At 54.2% G+C, this 15,372-nt stretch overlaps 1 protein-coding gene across 1 annotated transcript; it reads left to right on the top strand.

Moving 5' to 3' along the window:
* The first annotated feature begins 3,259 nt into the window (after positions 1 to 3,259).
* Positions 3,260 to 14,766, top strand: GPR143 (G protein-coupled receptor 143). Its single transcript, XM_036017254.1, has 5 exons — positions 3,260 to 3,732; positions 8,317 to 8,432; positions 8,996 to 9,090; positions 11,273 to 11,706; positions 14,401 to 14,766. The coding sequence occupies exons 1-5, from the start codon at positions 3,372 to 3,374 to the stop codon at positions 14,493 to 14,495; spliced, it is 1,101 nt and encodes a 366-aa protein (XP_035873147.1). The 5' UTR covers positions 3,260 to 3,371; the 3' UTR covers positions 14,496 to 14,766.
* Positions 14,767 to 15,372: the final 606 nt, after the last annotated feature.

The following is a 15,372-nucleotide window of genomic DNA, read 5'->3' as shown; positions in this document are numbered from 1 at the left end:
CGCTTTGGTTCACAGCCTGTGCTCAATCCACTGAGCTACGCCAGCCAGGGCAAATATTTAAAATGTTAAATATTTAAATATTTAAAAATATGTTAAATATTTAACATATATGTTAAATTGAATATTTAAAAATATGTAAAAATATTTTATTAAGGAAAACACTTTTTATTTAAACAGCACGAGCTCCTCATCTGACAATGGGCCTTTAGAGTATTTTCAGCGTCCTTTCATGTCCCTGGGTCCGTACCCCATCACGGAGGCCTGTTGCAACTCTCTGAGCGGCTGCCTTTGCTACGCCTCCTTCATCCGCCTGCTCGGGGCTGCGCTTTAGGGGATGGTGGGTTGGGCCGCGATGCAAACCGCGTCTCTGTCCCGCACACCCCGACTAGCCCTCCACTTGAGCCTTATTTCCGCAAGTGCGTTCAGAGAGAAGGCACTGGAAATGGTGCACGAGGAGATGAGGCGTTGGGGACGAGGCGGGCCCTGGGAGGGAACTGAACTGCTTGCCCGTGCAGACTCCCGGCCTCTGCTTCTAGCTCCACCCAGCGCACTTTTCTTCAAGTTTCCTCCGAGGACTTGGTCAGGACACGCCCTCTTTCTCCACACAAACCCCTTGTTTGTCTCTCCCACCCCGTATCTGGCTGCTTCCTTTTCCTCCCCGCATCCTGTCCCCAGCGGGTCCCCAGCCTTTCTCCCGGTCGCGCCTTCCGACTCAGAAGGATGTTACTCATCCCTGCTGACCCCCCGCCGCCACGCCCTGGCTCGTCCTGTGCGTTTGGAACCGTCTTTGGCCTAGTTGGCTGTTGACCAATTTGTCGGCCTCTTTTTTAAAAAAAATGTTTTCGGGATTTTATGTGTTTATTTTTATTTATTTCATTTTTTAAAAGATTTTATTTATTTAGTTTTAGAGAGGGAAGGGAGGGAGGGAGAGAGAGAGAGAGAGAGAGAGAGAGAGAGAGAGGGAGAGAGAGAGAGAGAGAGATCAATGTGCAGCTTGCTGGGGGCTGTGGCCTGCAACCCAGGCATGTGCCCTGACTGGGAATTGAACCTGCAATGCTTTGGTTTGCAGCCCACGCTCAATCCACTGAGCTAGCCAGCCAGGGCCTTGCTGTTAATTCTTAAAAACTGATGAGAGAGAGAGAGAGAGAGATGGAGAGAGGGAGAGAGGATGGCAGTGAGAGGGTGTAAAATTGATGTGTGTGGTTCCACTCACTGATGCATTCATTGGTTGATTCTTGATATGCCCTGCCCGGGGATTGAACCCCGCACCTTGGTGCATATCAGGATGGTGCTTTAACCAACTGACCTTCCTGGCCAGGGTTCCAGAGATCTAGCCGTGTACCCACCCATCCTTCCGCAGCTTTGCTCTGAGGTCCATCTGCACCTTCACCATGTCAGCTGGTTCCACCTAGGGCGCTCGTTGGTAACCCAGGCGTGGAAAGCTGGGCAGGGGGGTCACGCAGAGCACGCAGCCTGGCCCGTGGGAGGCACAGAGGTGGGCACGTGCGCCCTGGACATAACGCACAGGCTGAAACGCAGACACCTCGGCATGGGCCGGCCACCCCCGACCCTCCGCACGAGGGCAGCCGCACGGGTGGTCGGTTGCTTTTCTCTTTTGTTTCAAAGCGCATTCCACGCGCTCCCCTCCCGAAGCAACCTCGGGCTCTCCCGGAGCGCAGGCCAGAGGAGACGGGCCGGCTGAAGCAGATGGCAGGACTCGCGCTTTGTAAAGATCAAGGCTCGGACAGCACGTCGGCGCGACAGCAGCCAGGCCTTGGACAAGGTCGGCCTGCCCCGGGCTCCGGCGGAGCAGCTGCCGGGCTCCCGACGTGCGGGGGCGGACGCTTTTGAAGTGGTGGCCCTCGCAGCCCTTTGTTCCGGGCTCTGCTTCCCATCTGGCCGCGCCGGCCGGTCTGCCGTCCCCGGGGGCCGACAGGAAGCCCGGGGTCGGGGTCTGCAGGAAGCAGGCGCAGCTCTGTGCGCGCGCGCGCGCTGCGCCTCTGCGCTCCAAGCTTGCAAAGCCGGGGCGCCAATGGGGGAGGGGAGCCGCCGGGGTAGGGGGCGCCGCACCCTGAGGCTTTGCATTTGTCTTCGGCGAGAGAAGACGGACGAAAACTCTGAGGACCCCTTACCTTTACCGGAACGGAGGAAAACCTAGAAAGGGGCCCCTTACCTGGGGGGAGAAGTCGAAGGGGAACTGGTTCGCGGTTGCCAATGCACCTACTAGGTTTATGGGTGATGACAAATCGAATAGTTTTTTTTCTCTTTTTTAAATAAAGGTTTGGTCACTACAGCAGTCACCCGGAGGTGGTTCTTTTATTTCCAACCAGCTTTTAAGTCCTTTCAAGCTTCGCTCCGTATGTTTTCTTATCATGAGTACCGATATGCTTTGGAAACTTGGAGGCATGAAGAATCAAATACGAGCCCTGGCTGCTGTGGCTCAGCGGACTGAGCGCTGGCCTGTGAACCAAAGGGTTACAGGTTCGATTCCCGGTCAGGGCACATGCCTGGGTTGCAGGCCAGGTCCCCAGTAGGGGGCGTGTGAGAGGCAACCACACATTGATGTTCCTCTCCTCTCTCTCTCCCTTCCCCTCTGTTAAAATAAATAAAGTATTTAAAAAAGAATCAAGTATGATTTTCTGTGCACAGTGTAATATGTAGAGTAGAACAGTGAGAGCCATTAAGGAAATCTGAAGAAGCTTCAATAATGGTTTTTTTTTTTTTTCCTAAACGGAATCTTGAAATGTCATCGGGAAAGTTAAAAATGTTTCCCTAGCTCCTTGAGCCGATGGAAACAATAAAACCGGGCTGGACCGGAGGGCGCAGTTGTGTGTGTGTGTGTGTGTGTGTGTGTGTGTCTGGTTAGGCCAACTAGTGTCCTCTTCCTTTAGGATTTTCTGTTGTTGTTGTTGTTATTTTCAAGTGAAAGTCCTGCTTCTGCGGGATCGTTTCCTGGAGGGAGAGGGGCCGTAAAAAAAAAAGCTCTCTTTTCACCCCGAGCCCACCAGCCACCCTTGACAAACGCGTTCTGGCGCCTGTGACGACGCACCAGAACTGGGGATGCCCGAGTTGCGCTCGGGAAAGACCTGGCGCGCGAGGCAGGCGTTTCTGGGAGGTCGGTCTGCGCGGGGCTGCGGATTCTGGAGAGAGAGGCCCCTGGGGAGGCTGGCTGAAGCGGGAGAAAGCTGACCCGCCGGCCTCTGGCGCTTCCCCTCCCCCTCCTCCACCCCCTCCCACCCCCGCTCCCAGCCAGGCATCGCCCTCGTGAGGCCTCGTGGCGTTGTAAAGGGCGCACAGCCCCCACCGAGCGCGGCGCCTTTGCTGCCAGCTCGGGGCCTGGGGCAGGGGGTGGAGGGAGAGGCCCCGAGCACATGACGCCCCCCGCCCGGCCCGCCCAGCGCGTGACCCAGGCCCGCCGGCGGGGTCCCGGCAGACCTGGGCCCGGTCCTCGAACACAGGTTCTTATGGCCTCCCCGCGCCTCGGGACTTTTTGCTGCCCCACGCGGGACGCCGCCACACAGCTCATGCTGAGCTTCCAGCCGCGGGCGTTCCACGCGCTGTGCCTGGGCAGCGGGGCGCTCCGCCTGGTGCTCGGCCTCCTGCAGCTGCTGCCGGGGCCTCGGCGCGCGGGCTCCGGAGCGCCCTTGGCCTCCCCGCCCGCTTCGGCCCGCGCCCCGGCATCCACCCGGATCCTGCGCGTCGCCATCGCCTGCGACGTGCTCGGCTGCCTGGGTAAGGGCGCACGGCCCCGCGCACGGTTAGGGGCGCGCGGCCGGTGTTTGGAGACCTGCTAAGAGCTGCCTCAGAAGGCGCGGCCCGCGGGTGGCGGTGTGCTCGGTGCGTGGGTGCGGGCGCGCGGCCCGCGGGTGGGCAGGGCGTCTGGGCGCTCGCAGAACCGAGAAGGGAGCGCCGGTTTCCCAGGGAGCGGGCTGGAGGACTAGGAGGCAGAGTCTGCCACACGAAAGGTCGGTCCATACAAGTGGTGCCCAAGGGACCTTGGTCTCTAAGAAACCAGCGGAGTGTGCGGGTTATCGGAAGTTTGCTAGAGAAACTTTGGGGCAGTGAAGGCAAACCCAGACAATAGAATGGAGGCGTCATTGTATGCCACCGGGGAGAGATAAACCGGTTCCTTGTGTGTGGACTTTTTCCTGTCCCAGGTTTGGGTCTTAGACGCCCCTGGAGCAGATGCAGGACAAAATTCTGCCTGCTGCTTCTTCTCTCTGGACCGTGAACTGAGAATGGCTTTACACTTTCCAATGCTTTTTTAAAATAAAAAAGAGCCCTGGCTGGCATAGCTCAGTGGATTGAGCACGGGCTGGGAACCAAAGTGTCCCAGGTTCGATTCCCAGCCAGGGTACATGCCTGGGTTGCAGGCCATAACCCCCAGCAACTGCACATTGATGTTTATCTCTCTCTCTCTCTCTCTCTCTCTCTCTCCCCCCCTCTTCCCTCCCTAAAAATAAATAAATAAAATCTTTAAAAAAATAAAATAAAATAAAAAAGAATACTATTTCTCGGCATGTCACTATGCCATGAAATTCCGATGCCAGTGGCCATAAGGGGACTTTCATGGGAACATACCCGGGTGGGTGTGGGCGCTGCCCGTGGTCCAGGGCCCTCCTAGGGCCCTACTAGGGCGGAGGTCAAGGTTGACAGAGAAAGGGTGGCCCCCAGACCCTCAGACATGTACGGACCGGCCCGTCCAGAAGCCGTACCAATGCTGCTTTAACCTTGGCCTGCGCCTTTATAACACAGCACTTTCTAGAGACCGCATGCTAGATGTTGCTGGCTGTTTGGTTTAACTTCTGTTCTTGGGAAATTTCCAGTGGATAGAAATGTGGGGGCATGGTATAATGAACCTCCCCCCACCCTGCTCCCCACTGCGTTGACTGGAAGCAAATCCCAGAATGTCTATCATTTCACTCACACAAATCTCCGAATACCGCTCTAGAAGATAAGATTCCACAAACATAGAGAACACGAATATGGTTATCACCTTTAAAATAATCCAAAGCAATTCCTTAGTATCATTGGTGCATGTTCAGTGGTCTTATAAATGTTGTTGTTTTTCAGTTGTGTTATAAATGTAATTTTACAGTGGACTTGTTTGAATCAGGATTCATATACTTGTCCACCCTTTGCAATTTGGCTGATAGGTTCTAACCATTTTGGAATCATACTTTTCAGTAATGTTTGCTTTAAAAAAAGAGTATTTATTTATTTTTAGAGAGAGGGGAAGACAGGGAGAGAGAGAGGGAGAGAGACATCGATGTGAGGCAGAAACATCCATCAGTGGCCTCTTGTATGCCCCGACCGGGGACCAAACCTGCACCCCAGGCGTGTGCCCTGACCGGGAATCAAACTGGTGGTCTTTTGGCTTTGCAGGAAGACACCACCAAGTGAGCTACACCGGTCAGGGCAGTAATGTTTATGTTAAACTTCTTTTTAATTGATTGATTGATTTCAGAGAGAGAGAGGAAGCTGGAGAAAGAGAAACACAGATTTGTGGTTCCACTTATTTTTTGCATTCACTGCTTGAGTCTTGCACGTGTCCTGACTGAGAGTCAAACCCACAACCTTGGCACCGAGGGATGCCGCCGTAACCAAGGGAGCTACGCGGCCACAGCTAGTAATGTTTGCTCTTTTTTAAAAAAAGATTTTATTTATTTATTTTTAGAGAGGGAAGGCAGGGAGCGAGAGAGAGAGAGAGAGAGAAAGAGAGAGAGAGAGAAACATCCATGTGCGGTGGCTGGGGGCCGTGGCCTGCAACCCGAGCATGTGCCCTGACTGGGAATCGAACCTGCGACACTTTGGTTCGCAGCCCGCGCTCAACCCACTGAGCTACGCCAGCCAGAGCAATGTTTGCTCTTGAAGCAAAGGCAGTGGACAGTATTTGAACTGGCCCCCACCTCCAGGACCTGAGGTGAGGGCCGAGGCTTGTTCCGCACCTTGAAGAGGTACCTGGGCACAGGTGTGCGCATGCCCCAGGCCCCAGGCCCCCCATTCTTGCCCATGTGATGGGAGGCACTCAAGAACCTGGACCACAAATCAATGCCATGCAACAGGCGTCACTTTCTGAGACGTGAGGGAGCAGGACAGGAAGCAACAGTGACTTCCTGTTGCAGTCGGTTTGCTGCGGGGATTACATCCCATATTGGTTTCCTGCCCCATTCTATCTACTAAGCCACTCTGGACACCTTCCTTACTGGTGATGTCATCCCTGTAATTGGGACCCGTAGAAATCAAGATGCACTCAAAGTTCTTCCGCGGGCCGGTGAGGTGATATTTGCATATTCTTGCACCTCCAGAAAGAACACGTGCATATCCTTTCACCCTCCCAGAAGGGAGGTGGGAAATGTGGGGACATGAGCAGAGGCGGAAGTCACAGAAGCTGGGTGACCGGAAGCTGCCACTGAAAAACAAGAAATGTGGACGCCTGTCTCCCAGGGCGTTCACTGGGCGCCGAGGGGTGCTACACGCCGAAAGCACTCTCTTTTTTTTTGCTAGAGAACGCAAACTTTGTTTTTGGGGAGCAGTGTGTTGATCGTGAGAAGACCCATTGCCCTTGGGTGTGGGTAGCTGTGCAGTTCACACTTAGCGGTGTGTCCTGTAGGGTGTATTGAGTGCATTGCACGGTATATGTGCACTAGTGTATCACACTGTCTACTGGTGGTCACGAGTCCCTGGTGTATGCCTTTGTGCCGTGTGACAGGTCCCTTGCAGCAGACTCTCACCGGGTGCATGCCTAAAACCAGGTATTGTAACCAGTGCACGTGTGAACAGAATAGGGTACCTGCCGTAGGCTTTAAGGCAAGTATTATAGCTAGCGCCTGCCTTAACACATAGTATTGTACCCACTGTATACTTTAATACAAAGAATTGTAGCTAGCGTCTCCTTGAACACAAAGAGTTGTAGCTAGGGCATGCTTTAACACAAAGTATTGTAACTAGTACCCACTTTAAGACATAGTATTGTGCCCACTGTATACTTTAATCAAGGAATTGTAGCTAACACCTCCTTTAACACAAAGAGTTGTAGCTAGTGCATGCTTTAACACAAGGTATTGTAACTAGCACCTGCTTTAACAGAAAGTATTGTAGCTAATGTATACGTTACCATGATTATTATACCTAGTTGATACTTTAACAGAAAATATTGTAGCTAGTGTATGCTTTTTTAAAAGATTTTATTTATTTGTTTTTAGGGAGGGAAGGAAGGGAGATAGAGATAGAGATAGAGAAACATCAATGTACGGTTGCTGGGGGTTATGGCCTGCAACCCAGGAATGTACCCTGGCTGGGAATTGAACCTGGGACACTTTGGTTCCCAGCCCACGCTCAGTCCACTGAGCTACACCAGCCAGGGCTGCTAGTGTATGCTTTAACACAAAGTATTATAGCCAGTGTATACTTCACCATGATTATTACACCTAGTGTATACTTTAACACAAGTATTACACCTAGTTTATACTTTAACACAAAGTACTGTAGGGAGTGTATGCTTAAACACAAGTGTTGTGTTACTGAACCAAGAACCTTGTTCTGTACTTTAAGGGTGTACAGTGTTTTGAGGAGAATTAGAGATCTGGGTTTAACAGGGAAAAAAACTCACAAAAACAAGCGTCAGAAGGAAATTTTCAACCGATAATTTGTGAAAATCTTAAACGTGTTTTTTCAAAGGACAAATCAAGTGTCTTTTTCAACTTCAAAAGTGTGCTTTCTCCATCATTCTTTTGTGCGTGAATACGAATTAACGTGGCCCTGGCCAGATGGCTCATCAGTGGGAGGGAGCACCATGCCACACACCAAAAGGTTGTGGGTTCGATTCCCTGTCAGAGCCTTTAACTTGGGTTGCGGGTTCGATCACCCATCAGAGCACAAGCGGAAGGGGACCGACCAAACTTTCTCTCACACACTGGTGTTTCTCTCTTTCTCCCCACCCCCCTCCTGTCTCTCTCTCTCCCTCAAATCAATGAGCAAATCCTCGCTGAGGAGTGAAAGCACTGAGCTAACATGGACATTGAAAATGTCGCTGAGAAGTACTGTTATTTATATAATCGCTGCTGAAGGCCCAGCTTTGTCAGTACAGGGGTCATTTTCTGAGTAACTGCCTCTTATTTTTCTCTTTCTGCACACAGAACAACAAGTGTGTTGCTTCTCCTCCCTCCCTTTTTTCTGTCTCTCTACTAACCAATCAGTTAATTAATCAATGTATCCATGCATCCATGTACCTTTTTTAAAAATGAGTAAGAAGTCAGCTTTGGACGTGACTTAGGACCAGATACCAAGGAATTCCCGCACCGAATTCTCGCCCAGGTATCGTGGTGCGGGCTGCCGTGTGGTTAGGCTTCCCCGACTTCGTGGGAAACATCTCCAGAGAAAACGGAAACAGGACGGACATTTGGCCAGCCGTCTTCTGCGTGGGGAGCGCAGTGAGTGAGCCCCCCCCCCCCCACACCATGGTTTGCCGGGTCCCCCCTCCCTGTGCGCCTGCTGGGCTCCTCCGAGAGGGGTCCCTCTCATCCCCCATCGCAGCCACCAACCACAACCGAAGCACCGGAGTTTGTTAAAAACGCAAATCCGGGACCCAGCTGCCTCTCCAGAACTGAGCATCCGGAGCCCTGGGGGGGGGGGGGGGCCGGCTGGGGGCAATAGTGTGGTTTGTCCCTCCCCAGCCCTACAGTCCTTCCCTTAGATCCAGCCACCCTCAGAAGCAGCTGGCACAAAAAAAAAAAGTGTTGATTTATTGGGTATATTACGCTGTGTGGAACCCCCGCCCCCCCAGCGTGTGCGTCGGCCCGGACGGATGCACGTACCTGTCCGTCCCAGCCACGTGCAGCCCCAGGTTCCGCACTGCCCACCTGGGTGCGAGGCTGCCACCCGCGGCCCCCTGACGCCGGAGGGAGGGCCACCCCCCGCGCATTTCACTCGGTGGCGTCGGGACCACCTGCGGCGCGGTCCCCGGAGCTCTGACGCCGCCGCCCCACGCCCACAGGTGTGGATCCAGGTGCTCTACAGTGCCTGCTTCTGGTGGCTGTTCTGCTACGCGGTGGACGCCTACCTGGTGATCCGGAGGTCGTCGGGGCTGAGGTAGGCACGCGCCGGCGGGGCCTGCTGCTGCCCGGGCTGGCGCCCTGCTCTGTGGGGGCCCCCGGACACCCCTGTTTGCGGGCCCCTGACCCCAGCGCGACCGCTGCTGTTTTTAGAAAAGGCCGAAGGCAGAACCCAAATAGCGAGGCTCTTAAACATCCTGAACACACAGGATCCAGTACATGACATGTTTGGAACTGGACAAATAGTGGGAAAGAACGGGCGTGAGGGTAGCAAAATGTTGACGGACTCTGAAGGCTCAAGGAAAACAGTGCCTATGCCCAGGACGGACCCCGAGAATGCCGGGGTGCGGGGGCGGCCTGGGGCGGGGCCTCACACAGTGGGTAGCGCCTCCCTGCGGTGGTTAGAGGCCGTGCGCGCTCCCCGTGCGCCGCGGATTCCTATACTCCCTGGGCTGCGGGGCTCTCCGTGGTGAAGCTGCGCCCACCTCAGGAGGGTACCGTGGAGGGAACGTAGTGATGGGGGTGGGGGCCAGTGGTCAATAACGGGGCGCCTGGCAGGCAGCAGGCTCTGGGCAGCCAGGAGCCGTGACCGTGGCTGGGGTGCACAAGGGATGCTGAGGAGACACAATCGTGCACAACAGCGGGGGGCAGGGGGTGTGCAGGCAAGCGTCCGGGGCCTGGCTACCCATCCGGGATGCTTTTGACCCTCACCAAGTTCACAGTCCATTTCGATCCCCTTGGTTGGGCCCTGCTTGCCAATATAGCTTTGTAAGGTCCAGCCATTTAAATCTGTAAGATTCATCCCCTTTTCCTGCATGAGCAGAATCGTGTGACCACCACTGCCCATGCTCCCCTGCCCCTCCCCCTGCGCCGACTATCTCCAGGTTTGCCCATAAATAGAATCCAGCTTCTTAAAGCTTAGCCTCAGGTTTCCGAGGCTTACCCGTGGCGTCGCCCGTGTCAGGACCCCGTTCCTGTTCATTGCTGAGTAATATTCCACGGAAGGGAATATGGCACGTTCTCCATGGGTCAGCTGATGGGCATGTGGGATGTTCCCGCTGTTGGCTCTGAGGGACAAGGCTGCAACAGACATTTGTAACCAAGAGTTTTCATCACAGACTCAGGGGTGTGTAGGGAGGAGGGAAGTTCCCCCGTCGCACAGTAACTATGTATCACCTTGTAACGTGTGGCCGAATGGCTTTCCAAAGAGGCCCACGACTTCCCATTCTCATCAGCGATGCGTGCAGGTTCCACTTTCTCCACACCTGTGCCAACAACGCTTGTCATTTCCTGGGTATTTGTTGGGTGGTGACCATGTTTAGCCATCCTGGCGGACGCGAAGTGGCATCTCAACGTGGTTTTGATTTCCCCGCTGGCTAATGACACCGAGCACCTGCTCATGCCCCGATGGCCACCAGGGGGCCTCCTCTGGAGAAATGTCCACTCACTTCCTCTGCTCGTTTTCAATCAGGCCATTGGTCTTTTCATTATTGAGCTGGAGAACGACTTTATATATATTCTAGATTCAAGTACCTTATTATACATATGATGCACAAATATTTTCTCCTCTTCAGTGAGGTGTCTTTCTACTTAGTTGATGGCGTCCTTGGAAGCACAAAAGGTTTTCATTTGGATAAAATCCCCCCTCCCTTTTTTTTTTTTTTTGGCTTCTTGTGATTTTGCTGTCATGGAAGAAACCCAAGGTCACAAAGATTGATACCTGGTTTCCTTCTAAGGGTTTTATGGTCAGAGCACTTGGAATGAGGTCCGTGATCCATTTTGAATTGGTTTTTGTGTGTCAATGAGGAAAAGTTCACCTTGACTCTTTTTGTGTGTAGCTATCCAGTTGTCTGAGCACAGTTTGTTGAATTCAGTTTTTAAAATATTTTTAAAAGATTTTATTTATTTATTTTTAGAGAGGGAAGTGAGGGAGAGAGAGAGAGAGAGAAACATCCATGTGCGGTTGCTGGGGGCCGTGGCCTGCAACCCAGGCATGTGCCCTGACTGGGAATCGAACCTGCGATGCTTTGGTTCGCAGCCCGAGCTCAATCCACTGAGCTATGCCAGCCAGGGCTAAATAAAATCTTTAAGAGCTTAGACTAAACACAACCACATAATAACACAGGCATGAAAAAAATAGTGAATAGTGGCCAGAAACACAGGAGATGATAAGGCGGAAACAACGTGGGTCAATGCCCCCTCCCCCTGTGTCACACCAGTGAGGTGTGCTTCCTGCAGCCGCTTGTTGCCTCAGGAGCCTCTGCTCGGTGCAAACCAGCTGGTCCGGGTGGGGCCGGCCAGCGGGCGGCCCGGGGGGCACCTGTCACTCACTCCGCACGCGCCCAGGGCTTAGGGAAGCCCGCCCCAGCCCGCTCTCACTGCCGGCCCTTCCTGCGCCCCTCCCAGAGCATGCTGAACCCTGCCCAGGGCTTCCTCCTGTCTCTGGCCTTCTACGGCTGGACCGGCTGCAGCCTGCCCCTGCGCTCTGCCAGGAGCGAGGTCCAGTGGGAGCCCATGATGCCCTCGCCCGCGGAGCAGGCCTTCCCCACCCATGAGCACCCCTGCGCGCCCCGCGGCGACAGTGCCGCTCCCAGGAAGCTGGTGCGTGTCAACGGGCACACTTCCGACGAGGCCCTGAGCATGCTGTCTGCAGGTAAGGCCCCGCTGCCGGGGCGGGCGGTGCACGGGGAGCGGTCTGGGGCGCCCCCAGAGTCCTTTTGCAAGCACGGCGACGTGGGTCGTCACGCACTTCAGGGTGTGCACGGAATGTTAGGGCGGCCGATGGTTGAACGTGATCTTGCATTTCTTTACCCAACGCACCTGTCACCCTTTTAATGGAGCCGTCTGTGCAGTTATTAAGCACGGTAGCCTTGTATTCATTGTAAATGCTCCCCCCTCCGCCCCGGAATGGAAGGCGTTTTGAATAGGAGGTACGTTGCCCCTTGGGGCCTGTCACTCACACTTGCTGGGATTCGTAGCAGCAGCAGCATCAGCATGACCTCTGGAGATTGGAGGGGATTTCACTGAGCGAGGTCACGTGGCGGGGGGCAGGCATTGAAGAAGAGAATCCAGTGAGGCAGTGGGGGCTCTTGGAGTCTGTTCTTTGCACTTAAAGACCAGCGCTGTGATCTTGAAATTGTGCCTTTCGGAACCCTAATGTGGTCCTTCAGGTGTGCAGACAACAATTCCAATCCCATCCCAAACTTCCCACGTAGCTCTGCATTCTCCAACGCCTCGGCAGCCAAACACCAGCTCCCCGGGCCCACCCACCTGCTGACGCGTCTGAGCGGGCTGGCTAGCGACTGTTCGGAGCTCAGACTAACGCCCTCCCGCCCTCCCCGGGGAAGTGGGCCGCCCCGGGGTGGCGCGGTCAGCTGCCTCAGATCCCTCCATGTCGGCTCCTTGGGCACTGGTGCAAACCACATCTCCTTGATGTGCTGCCATCCAATGAAAACCACAGAAAGTGAGGGGGTTCAGATGCGGCAGGCTGTTGGGGACCCCCAGGGTTGGGTTGTAGAGTGGCGTGTTGGGTGAAGTCACCGTCATCGCTACACTTACTATTGTAGTCTCACACTTCCATCCTCATTGTGATGTAAATACATTGTCGCCAGTGGACCCTTCCCTCCTCTCTGTGTAAGGGTTCCTTGTAGGGTTTCCTCGTGGCCAACGTACGTCTTGTGATGAAAAAGGGTTTGAAAGGCGCCCCTCGGACGCCCACGAGGCTTTAACGGACGTGGCGATGTGACAACAGTGTGCAACGTAGAGGCCAATGGACCCTCGAGCGAGCAGGTCTTTGGAAGCTCCGGTTCCGTGGTTGCCCACCGGTTGTCTAAACAGGAGTGTGGGAGGCCGAGTGTTAGAAGGTTGGAGGACGTCGAGTGGGTCCTGGGTCTGGAGCCTGCTCTTCTTTCCTCCGCTGGCACGCCGGGGGTTGGGCAGAGATGGCCCTGAGTTCTCTGCTGAACCCCTCGCCTTCAGAGCCGGCAGCCCCTCAGCACCGCGGCCACGGAGAGTTGCGGGACGCTCTGCGGTGGGGCTTCCTGGGAGCTGCAGGCTGTGGAGCAGCGCCCCGCCCCGGTAGCCCCACCCACCAGATGCCAGGAGCTCCGTTCCCAGTCTCCCCACGAGCTCCCCACGCGCTCTCCACCCGCCCTTGTGCATGTCGTATGCCCCGTTCGTGTGCTTGGCAAGAGCGTCTCCTTCTCCTGGTACTCCGGTGCCCGCACACATTTCCAAGCACGTGCATCTATCGCCACAATGTATCTTTCCACGCCTCTCTCCAATGTATCTTTTCCCCCTGAAGCGTCCTCCCAAAGCCTGCTGGTGTCTTTTTAAATTCTGCTTGTCCTGCCTTCCTGTATTCCTCATCAGTCTCCGTGCCGCAAGGTTGCAGATTAAGGCTGCGTCTTGTGGACGTGAAGCCACCTACCTGACTGTACCGATCCACTCAATATGTGTTTCTTGGGCACCTACTGTGTGCCGAGTGTCACTTGAGGCACCCCTGGTAGGACTGTGACAGGCACTGGGATGCTCCATTCTACCGGAATGGACAGAGAAGAAAAGACACAACTGTATTCTACTCCAGGCGCTGAGGAGGCCATGAAGAGAAATGGTCAGGAGGGTGGGTGGCTTTAGGCAAGGTGGCCTGGACGCGTCCCTGAAAATGAGGTAACACGGGACTTGAAACCAGGGTAAAGTGTAGGACAGAGCCATGAGAACACCTGGGGAAGAGTTTTGCAGGCAGAAAACCAGATGTGCAATGGCCCGAGGCAGGGGTCAGCTTGGGCAGGAAGACAAAAGGAGGACAGGGTCCCCGAGGGACACAAAGGGAGGCTGCTGTGGGCAGCCAGGCCCCTGGGTGGAGGGCGTGGGGATGCTGGTGATTTCCACAAAGGGCAGTCACTTGTCCCAGGAGCAGCTGGAAAAGGCACCGTGCGTTGTGGCCTCCATCTGTGTGTTCTCAGGCACAGCCCAGAACCTGGCTCCCAGCTGGGTACTTGTGGAATGGAGGAGGAGTCCCCCAGCTTCTGAAGGAGGGCGTCCTCCCAGAACGATCACACAGCCCTCCAGGATGACTCTTAGCAGGAAGGGCATTTCCTTTTAACCCCCTGATATCCCACGCCCCACCTCCAACTCCTGACACTATGTGCCATTGTCCTTAAAAAGACGTCTTACTTTGCCAAGGGGCAGTCTCTCTCTCTGGGTGCCTCTGGGAGTTGCACGCAGGTGGCCAAACAACCACGAACGTGCACCGTGGTTGCCCTCATGAGTGTGACACTTGGGAGGCATGTGAAACACCTTCCACACCATGGACACCAGCACAACCCTCTTCTCATTCCCCTTCCAGGTTCCGATGCCAGCACAATCGAAATCCATATCGCCAGCGGGTCCCGAAACTCGAATGAGGCCGAATCCATTCCCAAAATCCAGGGAGACCTGTGAGAGGGGAATGGCCTGCGAGAGGGGGTCAACCCCGTGTCCTCCACTCTACATTTTGTATGCTTCAGAATTGTGTCCTCACCTTCCCATCTTTGCTCTCTCGGCACGAAGTTAGAGCATCTCCCCAAGGATCCTCTGTGTGATGAGAAATGACCCAGGGGCGTGCACTTGGGAATGCAAGAATTCCTTCTAGACCAGTGATTTCCAACTGGTGGTGCACCACAAGAATTTTTAGCACATGCAATACTTGTTTCTTCAGTTAGGGGCACTGACCCCTTTTCCCTTAGACTGTTCAACAAGAAAGAAAAAACAAAACAGCCAACACAATAGCTATCTAGTAAGAATGAATCAAAATTACGCCTACTTTTGGTCAAAGCAGCAAAAATTATATTTTTTGGTGTGCTGCAGAGTTTTAGTAATTAGTTTATGAGTGTCATGAGATGAAAAATGTTCAAAATTACTGTTCTGTGGCAAATGCTCAGCAGCTTCTGTAGATGCTGTACTGTAATGCCAGGTCCAGGTCCTTGGGAAAGTTAATAAAGTCTTTGTATCCAAGTTCTGAGTCTCAATTCTGTCTGATAGCACTGGCAGCAAATGCTCTCCAGTAAAGTTATTGATGATGCCAAAAGGCAGCAAAGTGTGCTGCATGTTCTGTGTGCACCACTGGAGGGCGCCAAAAAGGCAGCTCCCATCAGGAATTCAGCCTTTGGTCCCCACAGATGCTGCATGTTCTTAGTGAACCACAGGAGGGCGCCAAAGAGGCAGCTTGGACCTGGAATTTAGTGTTTGGTCCCCACGGGCGCTGCATGTTCTTAGTGAACCACAGGAGGGCAGCAAAGAGGCAGCTTTGACCTGGAATTCAGCCTTTGATCCCCACAGG

The sequence above is a fragment of the Phyllostomus discolor genome, chromosome Y (genome assembly GCF_004126475.2).
Source record: "Phyllostomus discolor isolate MPI-MPIP mPhyDis1 chromosome Y, mPhyDis1.pri.v3, whole genome shotgun sequence".
NCBI lineage: Eukaryota > Metazoa > Chordata > Mammalia > Chiroptera > Phyllostomidae > Phyllostomus > Phyllostomus discolor.
The sequence above is the reverse complement of the archived record's forward strand: the minus strand, read 5'-3'. Positions and strand labels throughout refer to the sequence as shown.

What these genes read in the sequence shown, in the direction of transcription:
- GPR143 (XM_036017254.1), top strand. Translation starts at nt 3,372, where the DNA reads ATGACGCCCCCCGCCCGGCCCGCCCAGCGCGTGACCCAGGCCCGCCGG. An exon ending in CGACGTGCTCGGCTGCCTGG is followed by an intron (nt 3,733 to 8,316) that starts GTAAGGGCGCAC and finishes ATTCTCGCCCAG; the next exon opens with GTATCGTGGTGCGGGCTGCC. An exon ending in TCTTCTGCGTGGGGAGCGCA is followed by an intron (nt 8,433 to 8,995) that starts GTGAGTGAGCCC and finishes CCACGCCCACAG; the next exon opens with GTGTGGATCCAGGTGCTCTA.